Consider the following 27,944-nt stretch of genomic DNA (forward strand, 5'->3'; position numbering starts at 1 on the left):
GTACACCCCATGAACGTGTTTTTGCCTTCCCTAGGAAGTCCACATCCGGAGTGTCGCTCCCGACTTGGCTCACGACTCCGGGCCCAGTCCTTCTCCGTAGGCATGTACGGCACCACAAGGCGGAACCCCTGGTGGACAAAGTACGCCTTCTCCACGCCAACCCTCAGTATGCCTACGTGGAGTTCCCCGACGGCCGCCAGGACACAGTCTCGCTCCGGGACCTGGCTCCCTCAGGTGCCGATCCCATGCCCACACCCCTTCCTGCGCCAACCCCAGCGCCCCCCTATTCGTCCCCATCAGGTCCATCCCTCATCCCCCTGCCCACCCTGGAGGACACGGAAGATTTCGGCTTGCTCTCGGAGTCATCCCGCCAGCAGCCAGCACCAACACCGCCAGCACCTGCACCATCGGGGCCATCACCGCCTGTGCCGACGTCACCACCACAGCTACGCCGATCACAGCGGAACGTCCGACCACCGATTCGGCTCAACCTGTAACCTGCTAACCAGATGGACTCTTGATTTTCCTTGTTGGACCCTCTTGTTAATAGCATCCTTTGTATTAGAGTTACATGTCACCCCCGCCGGACTCATTTTTTACAGGGGGTGAATGTGGTGAGATAACCACTGTAGTTATGTGTACTGCAGTAGGGGGATGTATGCCTGTACCTGTAATACAGGTTCCTCCGGTCAGCCCCTGCCGGCTAGCTCCGCCCACAGGGAGCTTATGTATAAATGTATGAGAGCTGCTCAGACCCTTAGTCTACTGTTGCAGATGGAGGGACAACATCGTACAGCAATAAAGCCTCTATTGTACTAGTCTCTCGGCTTTGAGTATAATTGTTAGCGCCACACTCCCACACATCACTCATATTTACAACACTCCCACACATCACTGATATTACAGCAATTCCACCCATCACCATCATTGCAGCACCATCCACACATCACCAACATTACAGCACTCACACACGTCATCATCATTACAGCACTCCCACACATCACCATCATTACAACACTCCCACATATCACCATCATTGCAGCACTCCCACACATCACCATCATTACAACACTCCCACATATCACCAACATTGCAGCACTCCCACACATCACAATCATTACAGCTTTCCCCACATACCACCATTACAGCACTCCCAAATATCACTTGATTACAGCACTCCCCACATTTCACCAACATTACAGCACTTCCACACATCACCATCATTACAACACTCCCACACATCACCACCATTACAACACTCCCACACATCACCATTGTCACAACACTCCCACGCATCACCATCATTACAGCACTCCCACACATCACTGATAATACAGCATTTCCACTTCAAACCATCATTGCAGCACCGTCCACACATCACCAACATTACAGCACTCACTCACGTCACCATCACTGCAGCACCCCCACACATCACCAATGTATACACTTCCACACATCACCAATATTGCAGCACTCCCACACATCACCATCATTACAGCTTTCCCCACATACCACCATTACAGCACTCCAAAATATCCCTGTTATTACAGCACTCGCCACACATCACCATTACTTCAGCACTCCCACGCATCACCATCATTACAGCACACCCACACATCACCATCAGTCCCACACATCACCCTCATTACAGCACTCCCACGCATCACCCTCATTACAGCACTTCCACACATCACCATCATTAAAGCGTCCCCACACATCACCATCATTACAGCACTCCCACACATCACCAATATTACAGCACTCCCACACATCACCCTCATTACAGCACTCCCACACATCACCATCATTAAAGCGTTCCCACACATCACCATCATTACAGCACTCCCACACATCACCAATATTACAGCACTCCCACACATCACCCTCATTACAGCACTCCCACACATCACCATCATTACAACACTTGCACACATCACCATAATTACAGCAATCCCACACATCACCATCATTACAGCACTCCCACGAATCACCATTATTACAGCACTCCCACACATCACCATTGTTACAACACTTGCACACATCACCATAATTACAGCACTCCCACACATCACTCATATTTACAGCACTCCCACACATCACTGATATTACAGCAATTCCACCCATCACCATCATTGCAGCACCATCCACACATCACCAACATTACAGCACTCAGACACGTCATCATCATTGCAGCACTCCCACACATCACCATCATTGCAGCACCGTCCACACATCACCAACATTACAGCACTCAGACACGTCATCATCATTGCAGCACTCCCACACATCACCATCATTACAACACTCACACACGTCATCATCATTACAGCACTCCCACACATCACCATCATTACAACACTCCCACACATCACCATCATTGCAGCACTCCCACACATCACCAACTTTATACACTTCCACACATCACCAATATTACTGCACTCCCACACATCACCATCATTACAGCACTCCCACACATCACCCTCATTACAGCACTCCCACACATCACCAACATTACAGCACTCCCACACATCACCCTCATTACAGCACTCCCACACATCACAATCATTACAGCTTTCCCCACATACCACCATTACAGCACTCCCAAATATCACTGTTATTACAGCACTCCCCACATTTCACCAACATTACAGCACTTCCACACATCACCATCATTACAACACTCCCACACATCACCATAGTTACAACACTCCCACACATCACCATCATTACAGCACTCCCACACATCACTGATAATACAGCATTTCCACTCCAAACCATCATTGCAGCACCGTCCACACATCACCAACATTACAGCACTCACTCACGTCACCATCATTGCAGCACCCCCACACATCACCAATTTATACACTTGCACACATCACCATAATTACAGCAATCCCACACATCACCATCATTACAGCACTCCCACGAATCACCATTATTACAGCACTCCCACACATCACCATTGTTACAACACTTGCACACATCACCATAATTACAGCACTCCCACACATCACTCATATTTACAGCACTCCCACACATCACTGATATTACAGCAATTCCACCCATCACCATCATTGCAGCACCATCCACACATCACCAACATTACAGCACTCAGACACGTCATCATCATTGCAGCACTCCCACACATCACCATCATTGCAGCACCGTCCACACATCACCAACATTACAGCACTCAGACACGTCATCATCATTGCAGCACTCCCACACATCACCATCATTACAACACTCACACACGTCATCATCATTACAGCACTCCCACACATCACCATCATTACAACACTCCCACACATCACCATCATTGCAGCACTCCCACACATCACCAACTTTATACACTTCCACACATCACCAATATTACTGCACTCCCACACATCACCATCATTACAGCACTCCCACACATCACCCTCATTACAGCACTCCCACACATCACCAACATTACAGCACTCCCACACATCACCCTCATTACAGCACTCCCACACATCACAATCATTACAGCTTTCCCCACATACCACCATTACAGCACTCCCAAATATCACTGTTATTACAGCACTCCCCACATTTCACCAACATTACAGCACTTCCACACATCACCATCATTACAACACTCCCACACATCACCATAGTTACAACACTCCCACACATCACCATCATTACAGCACTCCCACACATCACTGATAATACAGCATTTCCACTCCAAACCATCATTGCAGCACCGTCCACACATCACCAACATTACAGCACTCACTCATGTCACCATCATTGCAGCACCCCCACACATCACCAATTTATACACTTCCACACAGCACCAATATTGCAGCACTCCCACACATCACCATCTTTACAGCTTTCCCCACATACCACCATTACAGCACTCCAAAATATCCCTGTTATTACAGCACTCCCCACATTTCACCATCATTACAGCACTCCTACACATCACCATCATTACAAAGCTCCCACACATCACCATCATTACAGCACTCCCACACATCACAATCATTACAACAATCTCACACATCACCATTATTACAGCACTCCCACACATCACCATTATTACAGCACTCCCACACATCACCATCATTACAACACTCCCACACATCACCGTCATTTCACAGTCCACACATCACCAACATTACAGCACTCACACACATCAACATCATTGCAGCACTCCAACACATCATCAACTTTATACACTTCACTCATCACCAACACTGCAGCACTACCACACATCACCAATATTACAACACTCCCACACATCACCAATATTACAGCACTCCCACACATCACCATCATTACAGCACTCCACACACACCTGCAATATTACAGCACTCACAAATATCACTGTTATGACAGCACTCCCCACACATCACCAATATTGTAGCACTCCCACACATCGCCATCATTACAGCACTCCCACACATCACCGACATTACAGCATTCCTCACATACCACCATTACAGCACTCCCAAATGTCACTGTTATAACAACACTCCCACACATCACCATCATTACAGAACTCCCACACATCACCATCATTACAGCACTCCCACACATCATCATCATTACAACACTCCCACACATCACCATCATTGCAACACTCCCACACATCACCATCATTACAGCACTCCCACACATCACCCTGATTACAGCACTCCAACACATCATCAACTTTATACACTTCCACACATCACCAACATTGCAGCACTCACACACATCACCAATATTACAGCACTCCCACACATCACCAACATAGCAGCACTCCCACATATCACCAATATTACAGCACTCCCACACATCACCAACATAGCAGCACTCCCACACATCACCAATATTACAGCACTCCCACACATCACCAACATAGCAGCACTCCCACATATCACCAATATTACAGCACTCCCACACATCACCAACATAGCAGCACTCCCACACATCACCATCATTACAACACTCCCACACATCACCATCATTGCAGCACTCCCACACGTCACCAACTTTATACACTTCCACACATTACCAACATTACAGCACTCCCACACATCACCAATATTACAGCACTCCCACACATCACCATCATTACAGCACTCCCACACATCACCCTCATTACAGCACTCCCACACATCACCAACATTACAGCACTCCCACACATCACAATCATTACAGCTTTCCCCACATACCACAATTACAGCACTCCCAAATATCACTGTTATTACAGCACTCCCCACATTTCACCAACATTACAGCACTTCCACACATCACCATCATTACAACACTCCCACACATCACCAATATTACAGCACTCCCACACATCACCAACATAGCAGCACTCCCACATATCACCAATATTACAGCACTCCCACACATCACCAACATAGCAGCACTCCCACATATCACCAATATTACAGCACTCCCACACATCACCAACATAGCAGCACTCCCACACATCACCAATATTACAGCACTCCCACACATCACCAACATAGCAGCACTCCCACACATCACCAATATTACAGCGCTCCCACACATCACCATCATTACAACACTCCCACATATCACCAATATTACAGCACTCCCACACATCACCAACATAGCAGCACTCCCACACATCACCATCATTACAGCGCTCCCACACATCACCATCATTACAACACTCCCACACATCACCATCATTGCAGCACTCCCACACGTCACCAACTTTATACACTTCCACACATCACCAACATTACAGCACTCCCACACATCACCAATATTACAGCACTCCCACACATCACCATCATTACAGCACTCCCACACATCACCCTCATTACAGCACTCCCACACATCACCAACATTACAGCACTCCCACACATCACAATCATTACAGCTTTCCCCACATACCACCATTACAGCACTCCCAAATATCACTGTTATTACAGCACTCCCCACATTTCACCAACATTACAGCACTTCCACACATCACCATCATTACAACACTCCCACACATCACCAATATTACAGCACTCCCACACATCACCAACATAGCAGCACTCCCACATATCACCAATATTACAGCACTCCCACACATCACAAACATAGCAGCACTCCCACACATCACCAATATTACAGCACTCCCACACATCACCAACATAGCAGCACTCCCACATATCACCAATATTACAGCACTCCCACACATCACCAACATAGCAGCACTCCCACACATCATCATCATTACAGCGCTCCCACACATCACCATCATTACAACACTCCCACACATCACCATCATTGCAGCACTCCCACACGTCACCAACTTTATGCACTTCCACACATCACCAACATTACAGCACTCCCACACATCACCAATATTACAGCACTCCCACACATCACCATCATTACAGCACTCCCACACATCACCCTCATTACAGCACTCCCACACATCACCAACATTACAGCACTCCCACACATCACCCTCATTACAGCACTCCCACACATCACAATCATTACAGCTTTCCCCACATACCACCATTACAGCACTCCCAAATATCACTGTTATTACAGCACTCCCCACATTTCACCAACATTACAGCACTTCCACACATCACCATCATTACAACACTCCCACACATCACCATAGTTACAACACTCCCACACATCACCATCATTACAGCACTCCCACACATCACTGATAATACAGCATTTCCACTCCAAACCATCATTGCAGCACCGTCCACACATCACCAACATTACAGCACTCACTCACGTCACCATTATTGCAGCACCCCCACACATCACCAATTTATACACTTCCACACAGCACCAATATTGCAGCACTCCCACACATCACCATCCTTACAGCTTTCCCCACATACCACCATTACAGCACTCCAAAATATCCCTGTTATTACAGCACTCCCCACATTTCACCATCATTACAGCACTCCTACACATCACCATCATTACAAAGCTCCCACACATCACCATCATTACAGCACTCCCACACATCACAATCATTACAACAATCTCACACATCACCATTATTACAGCACTCCCACACATCACCACCATTCAGCACTCCCACACCACCATCATTACAGCACTCCCAGACATCACCATCATTTCAGCACAGTCCACACATCACCAACATTACAGCACTCCCACTCATCACCATCATTTCAGCACAGTCCACACATCACCATCATTACAGCACTCACACACGTCACCATCATTGCAGCACTCCAACACATCATCACCTTTATACACTTCCACACATCACCAATATTACAACACTACCACACATCACCAATATTGCTGCATTCCCATACAGCACCATCATTACAGCACTCCCACACATCACCATCATTACAACACTCCCAAACATCACCATCATTCAGCATTCCCACACATCACCATGGTTACAACACTTGCACACATCACCATAATTACAGCAATCCCACACATCACCAACATTACAGCACTCCCACACAGCACCCTCATTACAGCACTCCCAAACATCACCATCATTACAACACTCCCAAACATCACCATCATTACAGCACTCCCACACATCACCATTGTTAGAACACTTGCACACATCACCATAGTTACAGCAATCCCACACATCACCATCATTACAACACTCCCACACATCACCATCATTACAACACTCCCACACATCACCAACATTACAGCACTCCCACACATCACCATCATTTCAGCACAGTCCACACATTACCATCATTACAGCACTCACACACGTCACCATCATTGCAGCACTCCAACACATCATCACCTTTATACACTTCCACACATCACCAATATTACAACACTACCACACATCACCAATATTGCTGCATTCCCATACATCACCAACATTACAGCACTCAGACACGTCATCATCATTGCAGCACTCCCACACATCACCATCATTACAACACTCACACACGTCATCATCATTACAGCACTCCCACACATCACCATCATTACAACACTCCCACACATCACCATCATTGCAGCACTCCCACACATCACAATCATTACAGCTTTCCCCACATACCACCATTACAGCACTCCCAAATATCACTGTTATTACAGCACTCCCCACATTTCACCAACATTACAGCACTTCCACACATCACCATCATTACAACACTCCCACACATCACCAATATTACAGCACTCCCACACATCACCAACATAGCAGCACTCCCACATATCACCAATATTACAGCACTCCCACACATCACAAACATAGCAGCACTCCCACACATCACCAATATTACAGCACTCCCACACATCACCAACATAGCAGCACTCCCACATATCACCAATATTACAGCACTCCCACACATCACCAACATAGCAGCACTCCCACACATCATCATCATTACAGCGCTCCCACACATCACCATCATTACAACACTCCCACACATCACCATCATTGCAGCACTCCCACACGTCACCAACTTTATGCACTTCCACACATCACCAACATTACAGCACTCCCACACATCACCAATATTACAGCACTCCCACACATCACCATCATTACAGCACTCCCACACATCACCCTCATTACAGCACTCCCACACATCACCAACATTACAGCACTCCCACACATCACCCTCATTACAGCACTCCCACACATCACAATCATTACAGCTTTCCCCACATACCACCATTACAGCACTCCCAAATATCACTGTTATTACAGCACTCCCCACATTTCACCAACATTACAGCACTTCCACACATCACCATCATTACAACACTCCCACACATCACCATAGTTACAACACTCCCACACATCACCATCATTACAGCACTCCCACACATCACTGATAATACAGCATTTCCACTCCAAACCATCATTGCAGCACCGTCCACACATCACCAACATTACAGCACTCCCACACATCACCATCATTACAACACTCCCAAACATCACCATCATTCAGCATTCCCACACATCACCATGGTTACAACACTTGCACACATCACCATAATTACAGCAATCCCACACATCACCAACATTACAGCACTCCCACACAGCACCCTCATTACAGCACTCCCAAACATCACCATCATTACAACACTCCCAAACATCACCATCATTACAGCACTCCCACACATCACCATTGTTAGAACACTTGCACACATCACCATAGTTACAGCAATCCCACACATCACCATCATTACAACACTCCCACACATCACCATCATTACAACACTCCCACACATCACCAACATTACAGCACTCCCACACATCACCATCATTTCAGCACAGTCCACACATTACCATCATTACAGCACTCACACACGTCACCATCATTGCAGCACTCCAACACATCATCACCTTTATACACTTCCACACATCACCAATATTACAACACTACCACACATCACCAATATTGCTGCATTCCCATACAGCACCATCATTACAGCACTCCCACACATCACCATCATTACAACACTCCCAAACATCACCATCATTCAGCACTCCCACACATCACCATGGTTACAACACTTGCACACATCACCATAATTACAGCAATCCCACACATCACCAACATTACAGCACTCCCACACAGCACCCTCATTACAGCACTCCCAAACATCACCATCATTACAACACTCCCAAACATCACCATCATTACAGCACTCCCACACATCACCATTGTTAGAACACTTGCACACATCACCATAGTTACAGCAATCCCACACATCACCATCATTACAACACTCCCACACATCACCATCATTACAACACTCCCACACATCACCATCATTACAACACTCCCAAACATCACCATCATTACAGCACTCCCAAACATCACCATCATTACAGCACTCCCACACATCACCATTGTTAGAACACTTGCATACATCACCATAGTTACAGCAATCCCACACATCACCATCATTACAACACTCCCACACATCACCACCTTTACAGCAATCCCACACATCACCATCATTACAACACTCCCACACATCACCATCATTACAACACTCCCACACGTCACCAATATTACAGCATTCCCACACAAACCCATATTTACAGCACTCCCACACATCACCGACATTACAACACTCCCACAAAACCACCATTACAGCAGTCCCCACATACCACCAATATTGCAGCACTCACAAATATCACCATAATTAAGCACTCCCCATACCTCACCCTAAATGCAACACTCCCCACATATCGCCATCATTGAAACACATCACCATCATTACAGCACCCCCATGCAACATCATCATTACAGCACCCACTATAAATCACCATCATTACAGCACTCCCACAGCATCATTGCGCGACTCTCATACTGCCTGGTCAAAAAAAAAGTGTTCGCCCCCCCCACCCCACATCACTTGATCACTGTGGTTTCCTCACAATAATATCTAAATCTACTCCACCAGGATAAACACACTTGGACCTGTTCCCTCAAAGTAGTTTAGCATGTTTAAAGCATCATGATCCATTTGGCCTTGATCTGTAGTGCGCCTGTAATATGCACTATCCCCAAAAGACTGGTAAGGTGATCTGCTCCTGGGTCTGATGGCCTGTGGGTGGAATGCAGGGAAAGTAAAGAGACACGAGTCCCTGACCTGTCATTGGACGCTGCCTTATCGATGCACCATTTTGTGCCAGCAATGCCTCTCTCTCCGTGTCTAATCACAACATGAGCGGTTTGAAAACAATCCCATGGGCCTGTCGTTGCTAATGGGCTTCGGGTAATCAGTGTGAAGTTTCATTCAGTCCCAGCAACACTTTAACATTCATTCTCAGATAAGTAGGGTTGTGCCTGATTCCCTTGAAGCAATGTCATTTTATTAAATACGTCTATATATTATACATTAAAAAGGGAAAGCCAGCAGTAGCAGAGTTAAATTGGCTGCATTATGATTGCCTCTGCTACGCTTCATGTACAAGGTTTAATTATTCATAGCCGTTCATTATTCATGTGATTAAAATACATACATCTATTAATTAGATAATTCAAAGGGAATGTGAAATATTGAGCATTTAAAAAGCCATGGATTCTTTTTGTCTACACGGTCAATGGTAGTGGAAACCCCCTCGGTGAAGACCAGCATGCGACACATATACAGAAATCCACTCTTCGTTACTAATGGTAAACTCATTGCGATGCACACTAGGGCGCGGGTCTATTAGTCTGGGAAGGCAGAGCTGTAAATTTTGGGGTCAGTGTACATTCATTCGATGCTGCGTGATTACGATGCTGAGAATGCAGGTTCCCCAGGGCAAGCACTGTAGCTGACATCACTGAATGCAATCACTTCAAGATTAATCCTCGGGCTTTTTCTTTTTAACTCTCTGCTTCCCTGCCTGCTGATACTGTCTAATAAACCCCACAGAGTTTGTGCCTTTAACGCCACCATTAGTTCCCTTCCATTTACCTGATAACATGCAGTTTATACTCCGCAAGCCGGCCCTGTTGCCAGTGTAACATTGTGAACCTTAGGGCTGTTTCCCTCCTCACATGCAGAGGGTTCCAGTCCACCAAAATCCAATAGCAACAACAGAGCTGCTTGGTAATGCTGCACACCGCCTGAATCTACTACAGCGACAACTGTCACAAAATCTTTTTTTTTTTAATTAAAGTTTGAAAAAACAATGCATAATTGTGAAGAAATAACATTTTAAAAAAACCTCTGACCCGGATCTGTACACACAGGAGTTTAGAGGGATGAGAGGTGGGGACGGTTAAGAGGAAAAAAGTTAAAGCCCGCTTTCGGGCGCGGTGTTTCTCAGTGGCTGCAGCGCCGCGATTCACCCGCTATTCACCGACACATTGCCACTTTTTTGGGGCCTCAGGGAGATTCTCCCCACTGAGGCAGCAGGAACAGCGCCTCACGGCTCGGGCGCCGTATTGAATGTATTTTGAGTATTTTCTTTCAGCCCCCCCTCCCCCGCACACACACATACTTTCGGCTCTCCCCCCTCAATCTTCTCGAGGCCCCTGGAAGCCCCCCTCACTCCCTCCCCCTCCCTCGAATGCTACTGTCAGGATGCCAGGTGGCACTTGCAGGGTGTCAGGCTGGCAGCCAGGTGCCACCCTGCCCTGTCCCCGATCACCCAGGTGTCTCAAATGACTTGCGAGGGCGAGATCCTGATCACGCCGGGCGGAGCGAGCCGCGTAACTCACCGTCGGCCTGGCTCAAAGTCCGATTTGGGACTCCCGTGCAATTCACCCGTTGGGCCCGTCAAATCTGACAGGCCTGGACAAACTAGACGGAGGGAGGATGTTTTCCCTGTTGGGGAGTCTGGAACCAGGGGACACAGTCTCAGGATACAGGGTAAACCGTTTAGTAGACAAGCTCTGTTTTTGGACAGTCGGTTTTGAGACATTGTAAGTGGAGTGATGTGCACATTCCCTATCATGCTAGGAGGCTTAATTTGCTGGCCGTAACTGATTTGATTAATTTCCCTCCTTATCTATGCCTCAGGTCTCACCCAGGGAGGTAGTGGGATGTACAATGCATACCAATTGCAACCATGAGGGTAACTGGGTGGCCTTGCCCTGATGGCACTCCCCGTCCAATTTCCCTGCAGCCGGAATGAACAGCAATGCTTCTTCCCCAAGGAAGAATGCAGTCCATTGCTCTCCTTCCCTGACCCGATGAATGCCTCTCAGTGTTGGGTCTGTCTGGAGCCGGAAACTGCAGTGCTTGGTGCCCAAGGCACTGGGGCTGGTTTAGCACAGCAGGGGCTGGTTTAGCACACTGGGCTAAATCGCTGGCTTTTAAAGCAGACCAAGGCAGGCCAGCAGCACGGTTCGATTCCCGAACCAGCCTCCCCGAACAGGCGCCGGAATGTGGCGACTAGGGGCTTTTCACAGTAACTTCATTGAAGCCTACGCGTGACAATAAGCGACTTTCTTTTCATTTCATTTCACAGTTCACCAATTAATCAGCCCCCGGCCTCATTGGCCAGAGCTGGATCACCCACAAGTATGACCAGGCAGTCCGCTGGCATTCATCAATGGTTGGATGTGCACCAGTTAAAATCCACCTCAACGTGTGTCAGTATTACAGAGGAAGGTGCATGGAAGGGTTTGAGATCTGTAGGAAAGCCATAAATGCGTCATTGGTGCAAATATTTGCAAATACATAAGACTAGAATAGATCTACCCCTAATGATGTGGAGACACATGTTGGGGAAATAAATGCCTGTAACATAGACACGGTGCATACCCAAGATGGTTAAAGAATTTAATCAGATAGATAGAGAGGAACTATCTTCTCCGATGGAAAAGTCCAGAACAATGGGGATAAACTTCAAATTGGAGCTCGGTTTTGTGGGGTGATGCCAGGAAGCATTTTTTCCCTCAGAAGGCGTGATGGAAACCAGGAACTCTATCCCGCAAAAATGCCGCTGGGGCTGGGGATCAACTGAAAATGTCAAAACTGAGATTGATACGATTTCTGTGAGGAACGGGTGTGACGGGATATGGTAGCAGGGTGGTAGATGGAGTTGGCATGCAGACCAGCCCCGTTCGAATTGAATGGTGGAACAAGCTCACAAGCCTGGGCCTACCCACCTCTGTTGACAGGATGAACAGATCTTGCACACGCTGCTGATCTCGCTGGTGCAGTCAGGGCTGGGGAAACCTGAGGTTCTCCTGTAGGAAGGGGAACTTGAGGCAGTTTGTGACCCAGCCAACTCTGCACAGTGACCCTGGCGTCCTGACTGTTATCTCTGTCAGGGATAGTGTACAACTCGGGGAGACCGAGAACACAAAGTGATAGAAAAGAACGATCCCTCTTTCCACACTCCACCCCGCAAACAAAATCACACACAAGAGAGATAAAATATAAGGATTAACACGGTTAGAAACCTTTTGGTGCTGCCCTGTCAATAAACAGGAGCTGTTCCTGCTCTCGGCCCCCTTGGAAAGGTCCGGCCACTTACCATGAACCACCAGCCTCCCCTGCGCAGTGCGCCTCACGCGGGTCCCTGGTTTGTTCGCTGCGCACACGTACACCCCAGAATGCTGCACCGACAGGTCAGAGATCATCAGGTTTCCGGTGCCCAGCACTTGAATTCCCTCCACGCCGATCGGCCTGCCGTCTGTGGACACCAAAGTGTTAGGAATTAGCTGAGGATTTAATCAACGGGAAAACAGTCCCCCTTCCATCTTTCCCGGGAAGCATCATTGGCAAACCCCAGCATGGGGTCAGAGAAAGGAAGGGATTCATCTCGTGCCTTTTTTTTTTCTTAAAACAAAATACCAAAGAGATGTTAAACATTTGACTAATTGAATGGAAGAAACTACCGTCTTGCCACCTGTAACCCTGAGCTGAAGACATGTGAAGAAAGGAAAGGTATTACACCGGAACATTTCACTTCGAAGGTGGAAAAATCTTCCTTCTTCACTGTTTCTACTGTAGAATCCTGATTTTAAAACATTGAGGATATATCAAAGTTCTATATAAAGATTGACGAAGGATGCAGTTTCTCACGGACTCTGGCAGTAGGTTTGACTATTTTCTTTTCTTTTTATAAATTTAGAGTACCCAATTATTTGTTTTTCCAATTTTGGGGCAATTTAGCATGGCCAATCCACCTAATCTGCACATCTTTGGGTTGCAGGGGTGAAACCCATGCAGACATGGGGAGAATGTGCAAGTTCCACACGGACAGTGACCCAGGGCCGGGATAGTTTGAGTATTTTCGATGCGTTGGAGGTAAATTAAAATGGTGCATGACAGAATTTACCGTTTCCCCATCCCAGGAAGCAGTGGCTGCCCTTTCCACTGGATAATTGTGAGACCTGGCTCAACAGGCAACACCTTGGTGTCAGAAGGTTGGGGGCTAATGTGCCGGTCCGGGAAGCTGAGCGGAAATTTAAGGCTGAAACTTCAGTGCCGCGCCGAGTGAGTGCTGCCACATGGAGGTGCCGTCTTTTGGATCAGATGCCAAACCAAGGCTTCATCTACCCTTTTAGGACAGGTGTGAAATGGACATCCAACCTGAGCCCACCTCACTTCTACCAGATACGTGCCTTTCATGATCAGGTACGTGAGGTTAAATGACCTGACCTTAGCATTATGGGCGGCACAGTGGCACAGTGGTTAGCCCTGCTGCCTCACAGTTCCAGGGTCCCGGGTTCAGTTCTGGCCTCGGGTGACTGTGTGGAGCTTCCGCTTTCTCCCTGTGTCTGCGTGGGTTTCCTCCGGGTGCTCTGCTTTCCTCCCACTGCCCAAAGACGTGCAGGGTGGATTGACCATGATAATTTGCTCCTCAGTGTCCAGAAGGTTAGGTGGGGTTACTGGGTTATAGGGATAGGGTGGCGGCATGGGCTTCAGTAGGGTGCTCTTTCGGAGGGCTGGTGCAGACTCGATGGGCCGAACGGCGTCCTTCTGCACTGTACATTCTATGAAGATTCGATGATCTGCGTCACTCCCAGATCAGCTGACGAGCCGCAGAGTTAAATACTCTTTAAGAATAAACCTGCATTCACGTAGTGCCTTCTCAGGACATCCACAAACTTTTACAACTGATAGGACTATATCAGGAGTGCAGCCTCTGTTGCTATGCCGCAAAGGCAAGCAGCACATTGAATGATCCCACAACAGCAAATGAACAAATGGTCACTTAGTCTGCTTTGGAATGGTGTTGAGGGAGGAATATTAGCCAAAGCACCTCCATAAACCTTTTTAAAATAATGCCACAGGGACCCTATTGCATTCACCTGAGTAGACAAGGAATGCCTTGGTTTAACATCTTATCTGACTGACAGCACCTTCGACAATCCGCAACTTGCTCAGCAGTGCACTGAGGTGTCCGTCTAGATTATGTGCTCAAACCCACAATGGATCTCGAATCTGCCAGTCTGTAACTTGGAGGTCAACAATTCTACCACCTGAGGCAAAGTGGTAAAACCCTGCTGCCGATTGTGACATGATTCACAAACTCACGGCACCAGCCAATGCAGTAACTGTGCAAAATGATCTCTCTCTCCCCCTACAACAACAATCCCTCTCCAGCATCAGTTGACGAGAGGGGCAGTTTAAAGCAAATCTGTGGCATGTTACAGCAGTTTTGTCTCGCAGATCTGTGTCAAGTGAGCTATGTGGGAACTTAACTCACGGCAAAACCTTTTAATAATAACCTTTATTAGTGTCATAATAGGCTCCCATTAACACTGCAATGAAGTGACTGTGAAAATCCCCTATTCGCCACACTCTGGCGCCTGTTCGGGTACACAGAGGGAGAATTCAGAATGTCCAAATCACCTAACAAGCGCAACTTTCGGGACTTGTGGGAGGAAACCGGAGCACCCGGGGGAAACCCACGCAGATACGGGGAGAACGTGCAGACTCTGCACAGACAGTGACCCATGCCAGGAATCGAACCTGGGACCCTGCCGCTGTGAAGCAACAGGGCGAGCCACTGTGCTCAGTTTGAGCGGTTTCGAACACAGTTAGTGTGAAAACAAATCACCAAATGCTTGGTCTGAAAGGAATCTCTGAATTCTATAGTCATTCCACACATGTAAAACTTAATTTTATTTTGTTATACATAACAGATGCAGGACACACGTACATATATGCTACATAATTCTCTATACCATCCACTGTGTTTTACACATCTAACAATCATGATTGTGTACACAGCGTGCTTTTTCCAATTGGAAAACTGAATAGATTAGTGATCAGATATTAAATAAAAATCTGATGTGACAGAGAGATAAAACCATATTACAATATGAACCGTATCTTAGTAAATTTAATTAAGCATTATACATTATAAATGTGTTTCCTACTATAATGATATCTTCATTGTAATTATATCATTGACTATTATATCAATCTTTAATTTAATAATGCTCATTACTGGCTATCAGTTTGAAATATTATTTTGGGAACGACTAATATTTTTCACCCAACTTGATCAGAACTCAATTTGAAGTATCTGACTGAAAATTTAACAGACGCCTGTGTTAAGGAAGTTTATGGAAATGCTGTTCAGATCATAGTTTTCATAATTAATTGTCAGCAATGGTTAGAATGATTTTGAAAGGTTCCTCTAATTGTTCAAGAAGTTTATCCAGTAGTTGCAACAGCAGAATCGCAAATTTTCATGTCCTTGTTGCCTTAGCTCATCTGACCTGGAGTTTAATTTTTTAATACTTTGAGGTCATATTCTTATTCATAATTAAATACCAAAGCTTGCGGAAGCCGAGAAAAAAAGATCATTGTTGATTCTCAAGCAAAGGCTGAAGAACCAGAAGATGCAAAATTGGGGCTCACGAAGATAAAGTCGCCATAGTCCCAGATAACCATTGGCTTCTTTCCTCTTTGAGGGGGAGAGCACGGGTGGCACGGTAGCACAGTGGTTAGCACTGTTGCTTCACAGCTCCAGGGTCCCAGGTTCAATTCCCCGCTTGGGTCACTGTCTGTGTAGAGTCTGCACGTTCTCTCCGTGTCTGTGTGGGTTTCCTCCGGCTGCTCCGGTTTCCTCCCACAAGTCCTGAAAGACGTGCTTGTTAGGTGAATTGGACATTCTAAATTCTCCCTCAATGTACCTGAACAGGCGCCAGAATGTGGCAACTAGGGGATTTCCACAGTAACATCATTGCAGTGATAATGTAAGCCTATGTGTGACAATAAAGATTATTATTAGTTGTCAACTTGACAGAGTCATCGGACTCGAAACGTTAGCTCTTTTCTCTCCTTCTCAGCCTTCCTGAATAACCTGAGCCGGTACAGGAATTGAACCCACTGGCCTCACTCTGCATCATGAACCAGCTGTTCAGCCAAGTGAGCTAAACCAGCCCCCTCTATAGACTTGATATTTACAGGGAGGCAAAAATGGTCAAAGAATCAGGGCAAGGCTGGGGAACAAAGGTCTGGCCAAACTGAATGGCAAATTCATTGTCATTCATAGAATCCCTCCAGTACCATTCGGCCCATTGAGTCTGTACCGACTCTCTGAAAGAGCACCCCACCTAGGCCCAATCCCCCATGCTATTCCCGTAACCCCACCGAGGGGCAATTTAGCAAGGCCAATCCACCTGCATATGTTTGGACTGTGGGAGGGAACAGGAGCACCCGGAGGAACCCCACGCCGACACAGGAAGGATGTGCAAACTCCACACAGACGGTCAGGCGAAGTCGGGTCTCTGGCAGCAGGGCTAGCCACTGTGCCACCGTGCTGCCCTCATTCTTTAGATCTATTTCACACTTGGCAGCTAACTAAATTGGCAGGGTCGGAAACCCAGGAGCAGGGGAACAGGGAGGAATCCTTGAAGGTGGTCTCTGGCACTCAGGCAGGGTGAAGGTCAGTTTTAGTGCTGGGGAGTTAAGAGAGGGCATTGGGCCAGAGAATGCGGGGTGGTAATGCCTTAGGTCAGACAATGTAGTGGGAGGTCAGTTAGTTGGGGAATGCTGAAGGCTTTCCTTCCGGGTCTGGTCCTCCTGGCCCACAATGAGTGCTGGAAAATGCAAGCATTGTGTGTAGCTGGCAGCTCCCCGCTGCTGTCCAATATCGGGTTTCCCATACCCTGTATAGAATTTAAGTGCAGAAGGAGGCCATTCGGCCTATCGAGTCTGCACCGACTCTTGGAAGGAGCACCCTGCCCAACCGTACACATCTACCCTATCCCCATAACCCAGTCACCCCACCCAACACTAAGGGCAATTTTGGACACTACGGGCAATTTAGCATAGCCAATCCACCTAACCTGCACATCTTTGGACTCAGTGAACTTTAAACGAGGTTCCCAGTTGTGGGTAGCCGATTTTGATATGTTAGTGCAATTTCTGTGTCTCTATGATGGGGCATTCAGACACAATGAGAGACATTAGCATTAAATCACCTGTAACCAAGTGGGCCATGGTTGCATTTGGCACATTTGACAAGTTAATTTACACCTCCCCCAGCCCTCTCCTGTCCATCGTGGCATGTGGGTTAACATCAAAGTAAATATTTCTGTGTCTATACACCTTCCAGTATTTCTGTCTGAGTGCATCTGCCTTAGTGTATTTATCTCAGTGTTTCTGCACTCGAATCACCTGGCTTGTATGTTTTAGCCAATGTGCCTCTGTTGGTTTGAAGTGTTGAAGTGTGGAAAGGAGTGTTGATTATTTTACATTCTGAAAGTTTTGTTAGGCAAATAAAGCCACGGGGGCGATTCTCCGAGCCCCGTGCCAGGCCGGAGAATCGCTGCAACTGCGCCCCGACGCCGGCGCGCGAATCTCTGAGGTGCGGAGAATCGGCGCCATTTGCATCGGCGCGTTTAGCACGGCGCCGGCTGTGGACTGCTGGAAACGGCGGGGCCGCCGATTCTCCGGCCCGGATGGGAAGAGCGGCCACGCCGATACGACAGAGTCCCGCCGGCGCTGTTCACCCCGGTCGCTGCCAGCAGGAACTCTGTGCGAATGGTCGGGGGGGGGGGGGGGGGGGGGGGGGGGGGGGGGGGGGGGGGGGGGGGGGGGGGCTCCTTCACTGGGGGGAGCCTCCGATGGGGTCTGGCCCGCAATCGGGGCCCACCAATCGGCGAGCCGGCCTCTCCCCCCCGGGCCTGCGTTCTGGCGCAGCCGGCCCCTGAACACCGACGCCATCTTGAGTCGGGGCCGGCGCACTAAAGACCTCCGCGCATGCGCAGGTGGCCGTGGCCCGACTGCGCATGCGCGGGTTGGTGCAGCGCCCATTTGGCGCCGGGAAAGGAGGCTGGAGCAGCGATAACCGCTCCAGCGCCGTGCTGTCCCCCTGTGGGGGCCAGAATCAGTCATACCCGGGTCCGCGTTTCACGACGGCGCGAACACTTGGGCTCCATATTGGAGAATCGCCCCCAACGTCTTTTGCACATATGGGGAGAAAGAGGGATTAGGCTATTGAGTTGGATGCTCAGCCATGATCCGAATGAATGACGGAACAGGCTCGAAGGGCTGAAAGGCCCCCTCCTGCCCCTATTTTCTATGTTTCTATCTCAATGACGTTTTGCAGGTGAGTTTGTGTTGTATGAATCACAATTTCACTCATCCACAAATATTAACAGCTTCTCCTTACAGCCAGAAGCAAACCACTGACAAAGATAGCTTAAGTCCCATGGAGATGGTGGCACAGTGGTAACACCACTGCATAAGTAATCTAGAGGCTAATGCTCTCGGAACAATGGGTTCAAATCCAGCCATGGCAACCGGTGAAATTTTAATTCAATTAATAGATCTGGAATCAAAAAATTGTCTCAGTAATGACGATGCAATTATTATTGATTGTTGTCAAAACCCACCTGGTTCACTAAGGCCCTTTAAGGAGGAAATCTGCTGTCTAATCTGTTGACACTCAACTACCCACTGAAATGTTCAAGAATAATTAGGGATGAAGCATAGAATCCCTACAGTGCAGAAGGCGGCCATTCGGCCCACTGAGTCTGCACCAGCCCTCCGAAAGAGCAGCCTACCTCGGACAACTAATGATGACCTTTCCAGCGACGCCCATATCCCATTCAAGCATAAAGAACAAAATCCGCGGGAAATCAAATTCTAGATTCTTTCTGCTTGTAGCACTTTGATATCTCAGGTGGAGGCAAGTGAGGTTTGAGCCAAATCCCAGGGCTCGAGGTTTTTAAAAATAAATTTAAAGTACCCAATTAATTTTTTTTCCCAATGAAGGGGCAATTTAGCGTGGTCAATCCACCTACCCTGCACAGCTTTGAGACTCGCGCAGACACGGGAAGAATATGCAAACTCCACACGGACAGCGACCCGGGGCCGGGATCGAACCCAGTGCTAACCATCGCGCCACATGCCGCCCCCCCAGGGCTCAAAGGTAAAAGCAGAATGCTAATTGGAGTCTGTGACATTTTGATAAGATGCATTTGGTTATTATAAATTCTGCAGCGCCCAAAGTTGATGAGGAGTTGCTATTTCTCTTTTAGAATCCTTCTTGCCCCTGAAGTATGTCGGTTCTGTCTAAATAAAACCTCAAAGGCCACATTGTGTGGTTCGAATCTAAATCATCATTTATGCCCTGGGGTTTCGGCTCCACTGATGGCAATCAGTATCCATTTCATGCTGAAAATCACATATTGACAAAACTGGACAAACACCAAGAAGTGGACAGCCGCGTAGTTACACTTCTAGAGGCACACCAAGGACGACACATTGCTTCAGATGTATCAACGTGGATACATTGATGGTGCAGGTGCACTGAGGAAATGACACTGCCGCCAGATACCTGGAGGTCAGTGTGAAAGTGAAAGTCGCCCCTTTAAGAGAGAAAGCTGACTCGTGGTGATTGAACCTGAGGGTCACCCACACCTCAGGCGAGGGGCAAGGTTGATACGGGAGGGCCTGCATGGTAAACGCAGCCGACACAGGACTTGAACCCTCGCTGTTGGTATCGCTCTGTATCAGAAACCAGCCGTCCAGATAACTGAGCTAATGGTACAGCAATGTGGATATTCCAGGGCAGCTGCACTGCGCAGAGTCCATCCACATGGAGCTGTACAACTATGCTGCACACCGATGTGGGTACTCCACTGTTCTCCTATTCCAGCAAACTCTGTCCTCGACATGCTGTTTATACTGGTGATGCTTGTCCATAAATGTCATTATTTGAGTTTTTTTATGCCCATTTCTTTAGTTTTGTGTGAACATGGCTCACAGTCCATACTCTCACTTCCTGGGAAACCACGTGATCTCCAATCAGACCCAGTTACCTCACTTCTTGGTGCAACTGGAAGGAATTAAACTTCCACCCCAACAGCCTTTGTCTAATTTATAAGTTTGTAAAAAACAAACCTTGAAGGACAGATATGGCCCATTAATAATCCATGCCTTTCATAGGAACTTGCATCTTGGCTTCGATCACAACGTTCAAATACACACATTATCTATGACAATCATTAACCCTAATGCTGTGATTGGACTGACTTTGCTATCAATACGGTGTCATCCATTATTTTATGGCAGATTGGTGCCACAGTGGTTAACACTGCTGCCCGCGAGGGACGCCGGTCCGATTCCGGCCTTGTGTGTCTGTCTGTGTGAAGTTTGCACTTTCGCCCCATGTCTGGGTGGGTTTCCTCTGTGGGCTCCAGATTCCTCCCACAGTCCAAAGACGTGCAGGTTAGGTGGGGTTACAGGTATAGGGCGGGAAGGGGGGCCTAGGTAGGGTGCTCTTTCGGGAGGGTTAGTGCAGACTCAATGGGCTGAATAGCCTCCTTATGCACAGGAAGGATTATATGAATATTTAAGAATCACATTTTTCCCAAAGTAATTAACATGAAAGACTCATTGTCCACACACCGTACTGGAACAAAATGCCAGTAATAATAATAATCTTTCTTGTCACAAGTAGGCTTACATTAACACGGCAATTAAGTTACTGTGAAAATCCCCCAGTCACCACATTCCGGCCCCTCTTTGGGTACACTGATGGAGAATTCAGAATGTCCAAACTACCTAACAGCACATCTTTCGGGACACGTGGGAGGAAACCGGAGCACCCGGAGGAAACCCACGCAGACACGGGGAGAGAGTGTACAGACTCTGCACAGACAGTGACCCAAGCCGGGAATCGAACCTGGAACCCTGGCGCTGTGAAGCAACAGTGCTAACCACTGTGCTGCCGTGAACGAGGGGGCATTCTCCCTTTACCCAAGTAATTGTCACACTATATTATAGGACATAGAACATAGAACAGAACAGGCTCTTCGACCCTCGATGTTGTGCTGAGCATTGTCCGAAATCAAGATCAAGCTATCCCACTCCCTGTCATTCTGGTATGCTCCATGTGCCTATCCAATAACCGCTTGAAAGTTCCTAAAGTGTCCGACTCCACTATCACAGCAGGCAGTCCATTCCACACCCTAACCAATCTGAGTAAAGAACCTACCTCGGATATCCTCCTATATCTCCCACCCTGAATCTTATAGTTATGCCCCCTTGTAACAGCTACATCCACCTGAGGAAATAGTCTCTGAACGTCCACTCTATCTATCCCCCTCATCATCTTATAAACCTCTATTAAGTCGCCTCTCATCCTCCTCCGCTCCAAAGAGAAAAGCTCTAGCTCCCTCATCCTTTCCTCATAAGATCTATCCTGCAAACCAGGCAGCATCCTGGTAAATCTCCTTTGCACCCTTTCCAATGCTTCCACATCCTTCCTATAATGTGGTGACCAGAACTGCACACAATATTCCAAATGTGGTCTCACCAGGGTCATGTATAGTTGCAGCATAACCCCCGGCTCTTAAACTCAAGCCCCCTGTTAATAAACGCTAACACACTATAAGCCTTCTTCACGGCTCTATCCACTTGAGTGGCAACCTTCAGAGATCTGTGGACATGAACCCCAAGATCTCTCTGTTCCTCCACACTCCTCAGAACCCTGCCGTTGACCCTGTAATCTGCATTCAAATTTTTTCTACCAAAATGAATCACCTCGCACTTATCAGTGTTAAACTCCATCTGCCATTTTTCGGCCCAGCTCTGCATCCTATCAATGTCTCTTTGCAGCCTACAACAGGCCTCCACCTCATCCACTACTCCACCAATCTTGGTGTCATCAGCAAATTTACTGACCCACCCTTCAGCCCCCTCCTCCAAGTCATTGATAAAAATCACAAATAGCAGAGGACCCAGCACTGATCCCTCTGGTACACCGCTGGTAACTGGTCTCCAGTCTGAAAATTTTCCATCCACCACCACCCTCTGTCTTCTATGTGATAGCCAGTTACTTATCCAATTGGCCACATTTCCCTCTATCCCACACCTCCTTACTTTCTTCATGAGCCAACCAAAAGGAAATCACAAAAGGAAATATATTTGACCCCTTTACTTGCTAACATTGCACTTGCAGCCCTACGGAATAGCAAGCACATTATTTCTTTATTCGTCTTAATATTACACAATGTTAACATTTTAACAAAACCCATTTCCCGTCAATTCTGTTATACTGGGTTCATGGTTATCTATTCAGGCGATCATTTGAAAAGTTTGGAAAGAGGAAAGTGTCATCAAACCATCGTGAATCCCTTAGTTCTTTAACTCAGATCCCAGCCAGGTGGTTTCTGAGTCCCTCTATCCTCCCATTCCACCAAATGTTGGAAAGCCTGCCTTTGACTATGATCACTGCCTGGCTCGGCTGTATGGCCCCGACACAGCAGGAATTACTGAGAGGAAATGCTCACCGAGACGGCTCCAGGACACGATGGGTCGAGGGTTTCCAGTCGCGACACATTCCAGGACAGCTGTTTGGTGCACCGTAAGCGTGAGGTTCTCGGGCCCGACCAGGATTTTTGGCTCCTTGTAAATGTTTGAGTGAGATCCTGAGGAACAATACAAAGCCAGTGGATAACAAATAACAAACGATTTGTATCTGTGTAGCACTTCTCATGATCATCTGACATCTCCAAGTGCTTTTGCAGCCAATGAAACACTGTCAAAGTATAGGTACTGTTGCAATGTCGGAAACACAGGAGCCAAGTTGTGCACAGCAAGTTCCCACAGACATAATGATAAAGATCAGATAACTCCCCTTTCCTACTTCAAAATAGTCCAACGAGATATTTTACATCCGCTCATCTGAAAGAGGGCACCTCCAACAGTGCAGCACTCTCTCAGGTCCTGCAGTGGGACTTGAACCCAGAACCTTGTGACTCAGAGGCAAGTGTGCCACCGACTGGGCCACATCTGAGCGTGCTCAGTAGAAAGAGCTACTGGTCAATCAGAGGCCGGCAGCTCTCCATTCCCAGCAACGCCCACCGGGAGTGACAGGCGGCTCCTGTTGGTAACGCACCTGGGTCTTCACCAGAGTTCAACATTAGACCCCTGGATAAAAGTGAGGAAGAAATGGGGGGGGGGAAGAGTTCAATATTCCAGAACAAGACAATAAAACCTGCAGAGGAACCTTGGGTGCGATTCACCGATCGCGGGATTAAGTGTCTGCGCCGTCGTGAACGCCGCTCCAGCCTTACATCCTGGCGCGGACTGGGGGCGGCGCCAACCTGCGCATGCGCAGTGGCGAAGCACCAACTGACACATGCACGGTAGACTCACGGAACGCTCCGGTCCCGGCGCAACAAGGCGCAGGGTTCTGAGGCGGAAGCGCAACAAAGTACACCCGGGGCGGGGGGGTGGGGGCGATCGGTGAGCCCCGCTCGTGGGCCAGACCCCATCGGAGCCCCCCCTCCCCCCCAGTGAAGTAGCGCTTTTCCCCGCCCCACAGGCCACCCCCCCCCCCCCCAACCCTTTGCGTAGAATTCCCACCGGCAGCTACCAGGTGTGAACGGCACCGGCGGGACTCTGCCGTTTCCGCCCATCAAGGCTGGCGAATCGCAACCGACGCCGCGCCAAATGCACCGGCACAAATGGCGCCGATTCTCCACTCCTCGGAGATTCGCCTGCCAGAGTCGGACCGGCGCCGTGGGGAAAAAAAGACCCGAACAGCGATTCTCCCATGGGAAAATCCCTTGACTCTGGGATATCCTTGGCGGGGCCAGAGAGGAGTTTCTGATGAAGGAATCCTGAATTGGTGAGGGAGACCATAGAATTTTCCCATCAAATGCCTACAGTGCTACTCCCCTCCCCATAACCCCACCTAACTCGCACATCTTTGGACTGTGGGAAGAAACCGGAGCGCCCTGAGCAAATCCACGCAGACACGGGGAGAAAGTGCAAACTCCACACAGTCACCCAAAATCAGAATCGAACCCGGGTCCCTAGTGCTATGAGACAACAGTGCTAACCACCGTGCCACCGTAATAACTTTTATATAATACTGTTTATTTCAACCTAGAAGGTAAGTAGGGATAAAATCAGCAAAGGGTGAAGATAGTCACCTGTCCAATGTCCCAGTGGGCGCTGCTGGGAATGGAGAACAGCTGAGGACTCTGGGTCTGTACTCGTTGGAGTTTAGAAGGATATGGGGGGATCTTATTGAAACTTACAGGATACTGCGAGGCCTGGATAGAGTGGACGTGGAGAAGATGTTTACACTTGTAGGAAAAACTAGAACCAGAGGACATCAACTCAGACTAAAGGGACGATCTGCCTACAACACATGCGAATCAGCATATAAGGGACACCGTGTCTCCCTTGTAGCTCTGGCTGTTGTGAGGTGCGATAAATAAAATTTGAGATGCTGCACTTCACCACAAATCAATCAAACTGAATACTAAAAAGGTACTGATTGGAAATGGTTGATAAAATTTGCAGAGAGCGTCTCAAAATAATGAAACCGTAGAATCTTCACTTGGTAAATTAAAGTCGCATTGATGTCAAGCGCATGCAATCATTTGAATTATTTATGCTGCTTGAAATGTTGGCTCATCGGGAGCACAATAAGCAAACATCAGCATGTTTACCTCAGTCTGCTGGGCTGCTGGGGTTGACAAGTAAGCTGGGGTAATAAATATCATTACTGTCTCCATCAGTTCTCATCTGAATCTCTTTCAGACTGATAGCAACTAGTTAAATGTCAACGCTGTGATTCGCCCAACACCTAAATCAGGAGCAGATCCTGATGGCAAATTAGAGTCCCACAGTCTTTGCAGACATGCACTAAAATACACAAAGGAAGTGTTGCCCGTTCACGTATAAATTGTTTGATGAGGCAATTCATTAATGACGATGGTTCTGTTGTATTTCACTGCCGAATGGAGCACCCCCGATCCTTCAGTTGACAAATGTGCTGTCGGATGACAGAGTGCGTAAAACCATGGGCTCAATTTTCTGTGGGGGTGGGGGCTGTTTGTTCCTCACCTCCCCTCTCGGTTACAGAGTCAGTCATGACCCAACCAACTTTAAAAAAGGTGACCCTGCAGTGATGGTGAACTGGGGGCGGCTTTGACAAGCTGAGAGAGGGACTTCAGCCCGTCAGGGATAGGAGAGCCCTACCCCTGACAGGTGCCGACCAATCAGATTGGCCTCCTGCTCAGCAGCGCCAGAACTCAATGGTGGCCACAGCTGGGACTGCAAGCAGTCCCGAGGAGTCGCAACATGGATGTCGGGCTTAAAAGGTGCGCCCGAGGCTATTGGTTGGGAAGGAATAGGGGGTGAGGGGGAAGGTTTTTGGGGGGTGGTCAGGTTCTGGAAGCTAGAGAGGGGACGGAATAGGGGTTGGGGTGGGTACCATCATGGGGTGAATGGGCACAGGCACCACCCAAAGGAGTTACCTCAGCTGTTCCTTCCTGCCTTTTAGCTTGAGCTGGCTTCCTTCATTCCACCTTCCCCAGACACACATTTTTGCAGCAGGGGTAGAAACAAACCATTAATGGGCCTAACGGTTGGCTGATGTCTTACCATCCCATCATATTGGGGGTTTTTCACGGTAACTTCATTGCAGTGTTAATGTAAGCCTACTTGTGACAATAAAGAATATTTAAAAAAATATTGTGGGGACAGCTCGCTCGTTGGCAAACGGGATGGTGGTAGGCTTACCACCCATGTTACATGCCCACGCACCCCCCCCCCCCCCCCCCCCCCTCAACCACCTGTAATTACACCAGCAGGCGGCCATAAAATTCAGTTGACGACGTTCCCAAGGTCAATTCCTGGTCCATGCTGAATGAGGTTATTTCAGCAACAGCTAGTTGCATTTAGCGTCTTTAATGGAGTAAAAGGCCCCATGTTGCTTTCCAGGAGCTTGATGCACGTTGGATGATATTCGATCAGGGAGACTGAAGGAGGGCAGAGAGGTAGAGGTAAAGAGATGTTCAGGGAGAGCATTCCAGAGCTAAAGGCCGAGGTAGCTGAAAACATTGAGCGCAATCTACAGAATGGAAACAGAGTCCCATAACGAGCACATTTAACCGGGCGTTTCCTGGCGCTCCAAGCACCGGGAAGTTATCTCCAGTGTCTTGGCCAATATTTATCCTTCAATTACTCTACAAAAAACAAATTGTCTGGTCATTATTTTGCTGGGGGCAAATGAGCTGCCGTGCTTCCTGAATGGCTACACTTCACAG

General features: G+C 47.9%; 1 protein-coding gene across 1 annotated transcript in view; it reads right to left on the bottom strand.

Moving 5' to 3' along the window:
• Positions 1-27,944, bottom strand: part of igdcc3 (immunoglobulin superfamily, DCC subclass, member 3) — a 179,304-nt gene that overhangs the window by 45,447 nt on the left and 105,913 nt on the right. The window contains exons 5-6 of the mRNA XM_038813522.1: positions 24,168-24,305; positions 13,934-14,092 (exon numbers count right to left, since the gene is read on the bottom strand). Coding sequence (XP_038669450.1) covers positions 13,934-14,092; positions 24,168-24,305 — 297 coding nt within the window. The remainder of the gene's footprint in view (positions 1-13,933; positions 14,093-24,167; positions 24,306-27,944) is intronic.

The sequence above is a fragment of the Scyliorhinus canicula genome, chromosome 12, assembly GCF_902713615.1.
Source record: "Scyliorhinus canicula chromosome 12, sScyCan1.1, whole genome shotgun sequence".
NCBI classification, from domain to species: Eukaryota; Metazoa; Chordata; class Chondrichthyes; order Carcharhiniformes; family Scyliorhinidae; genus Scyliorhinus; species Scyliorhinus canicula.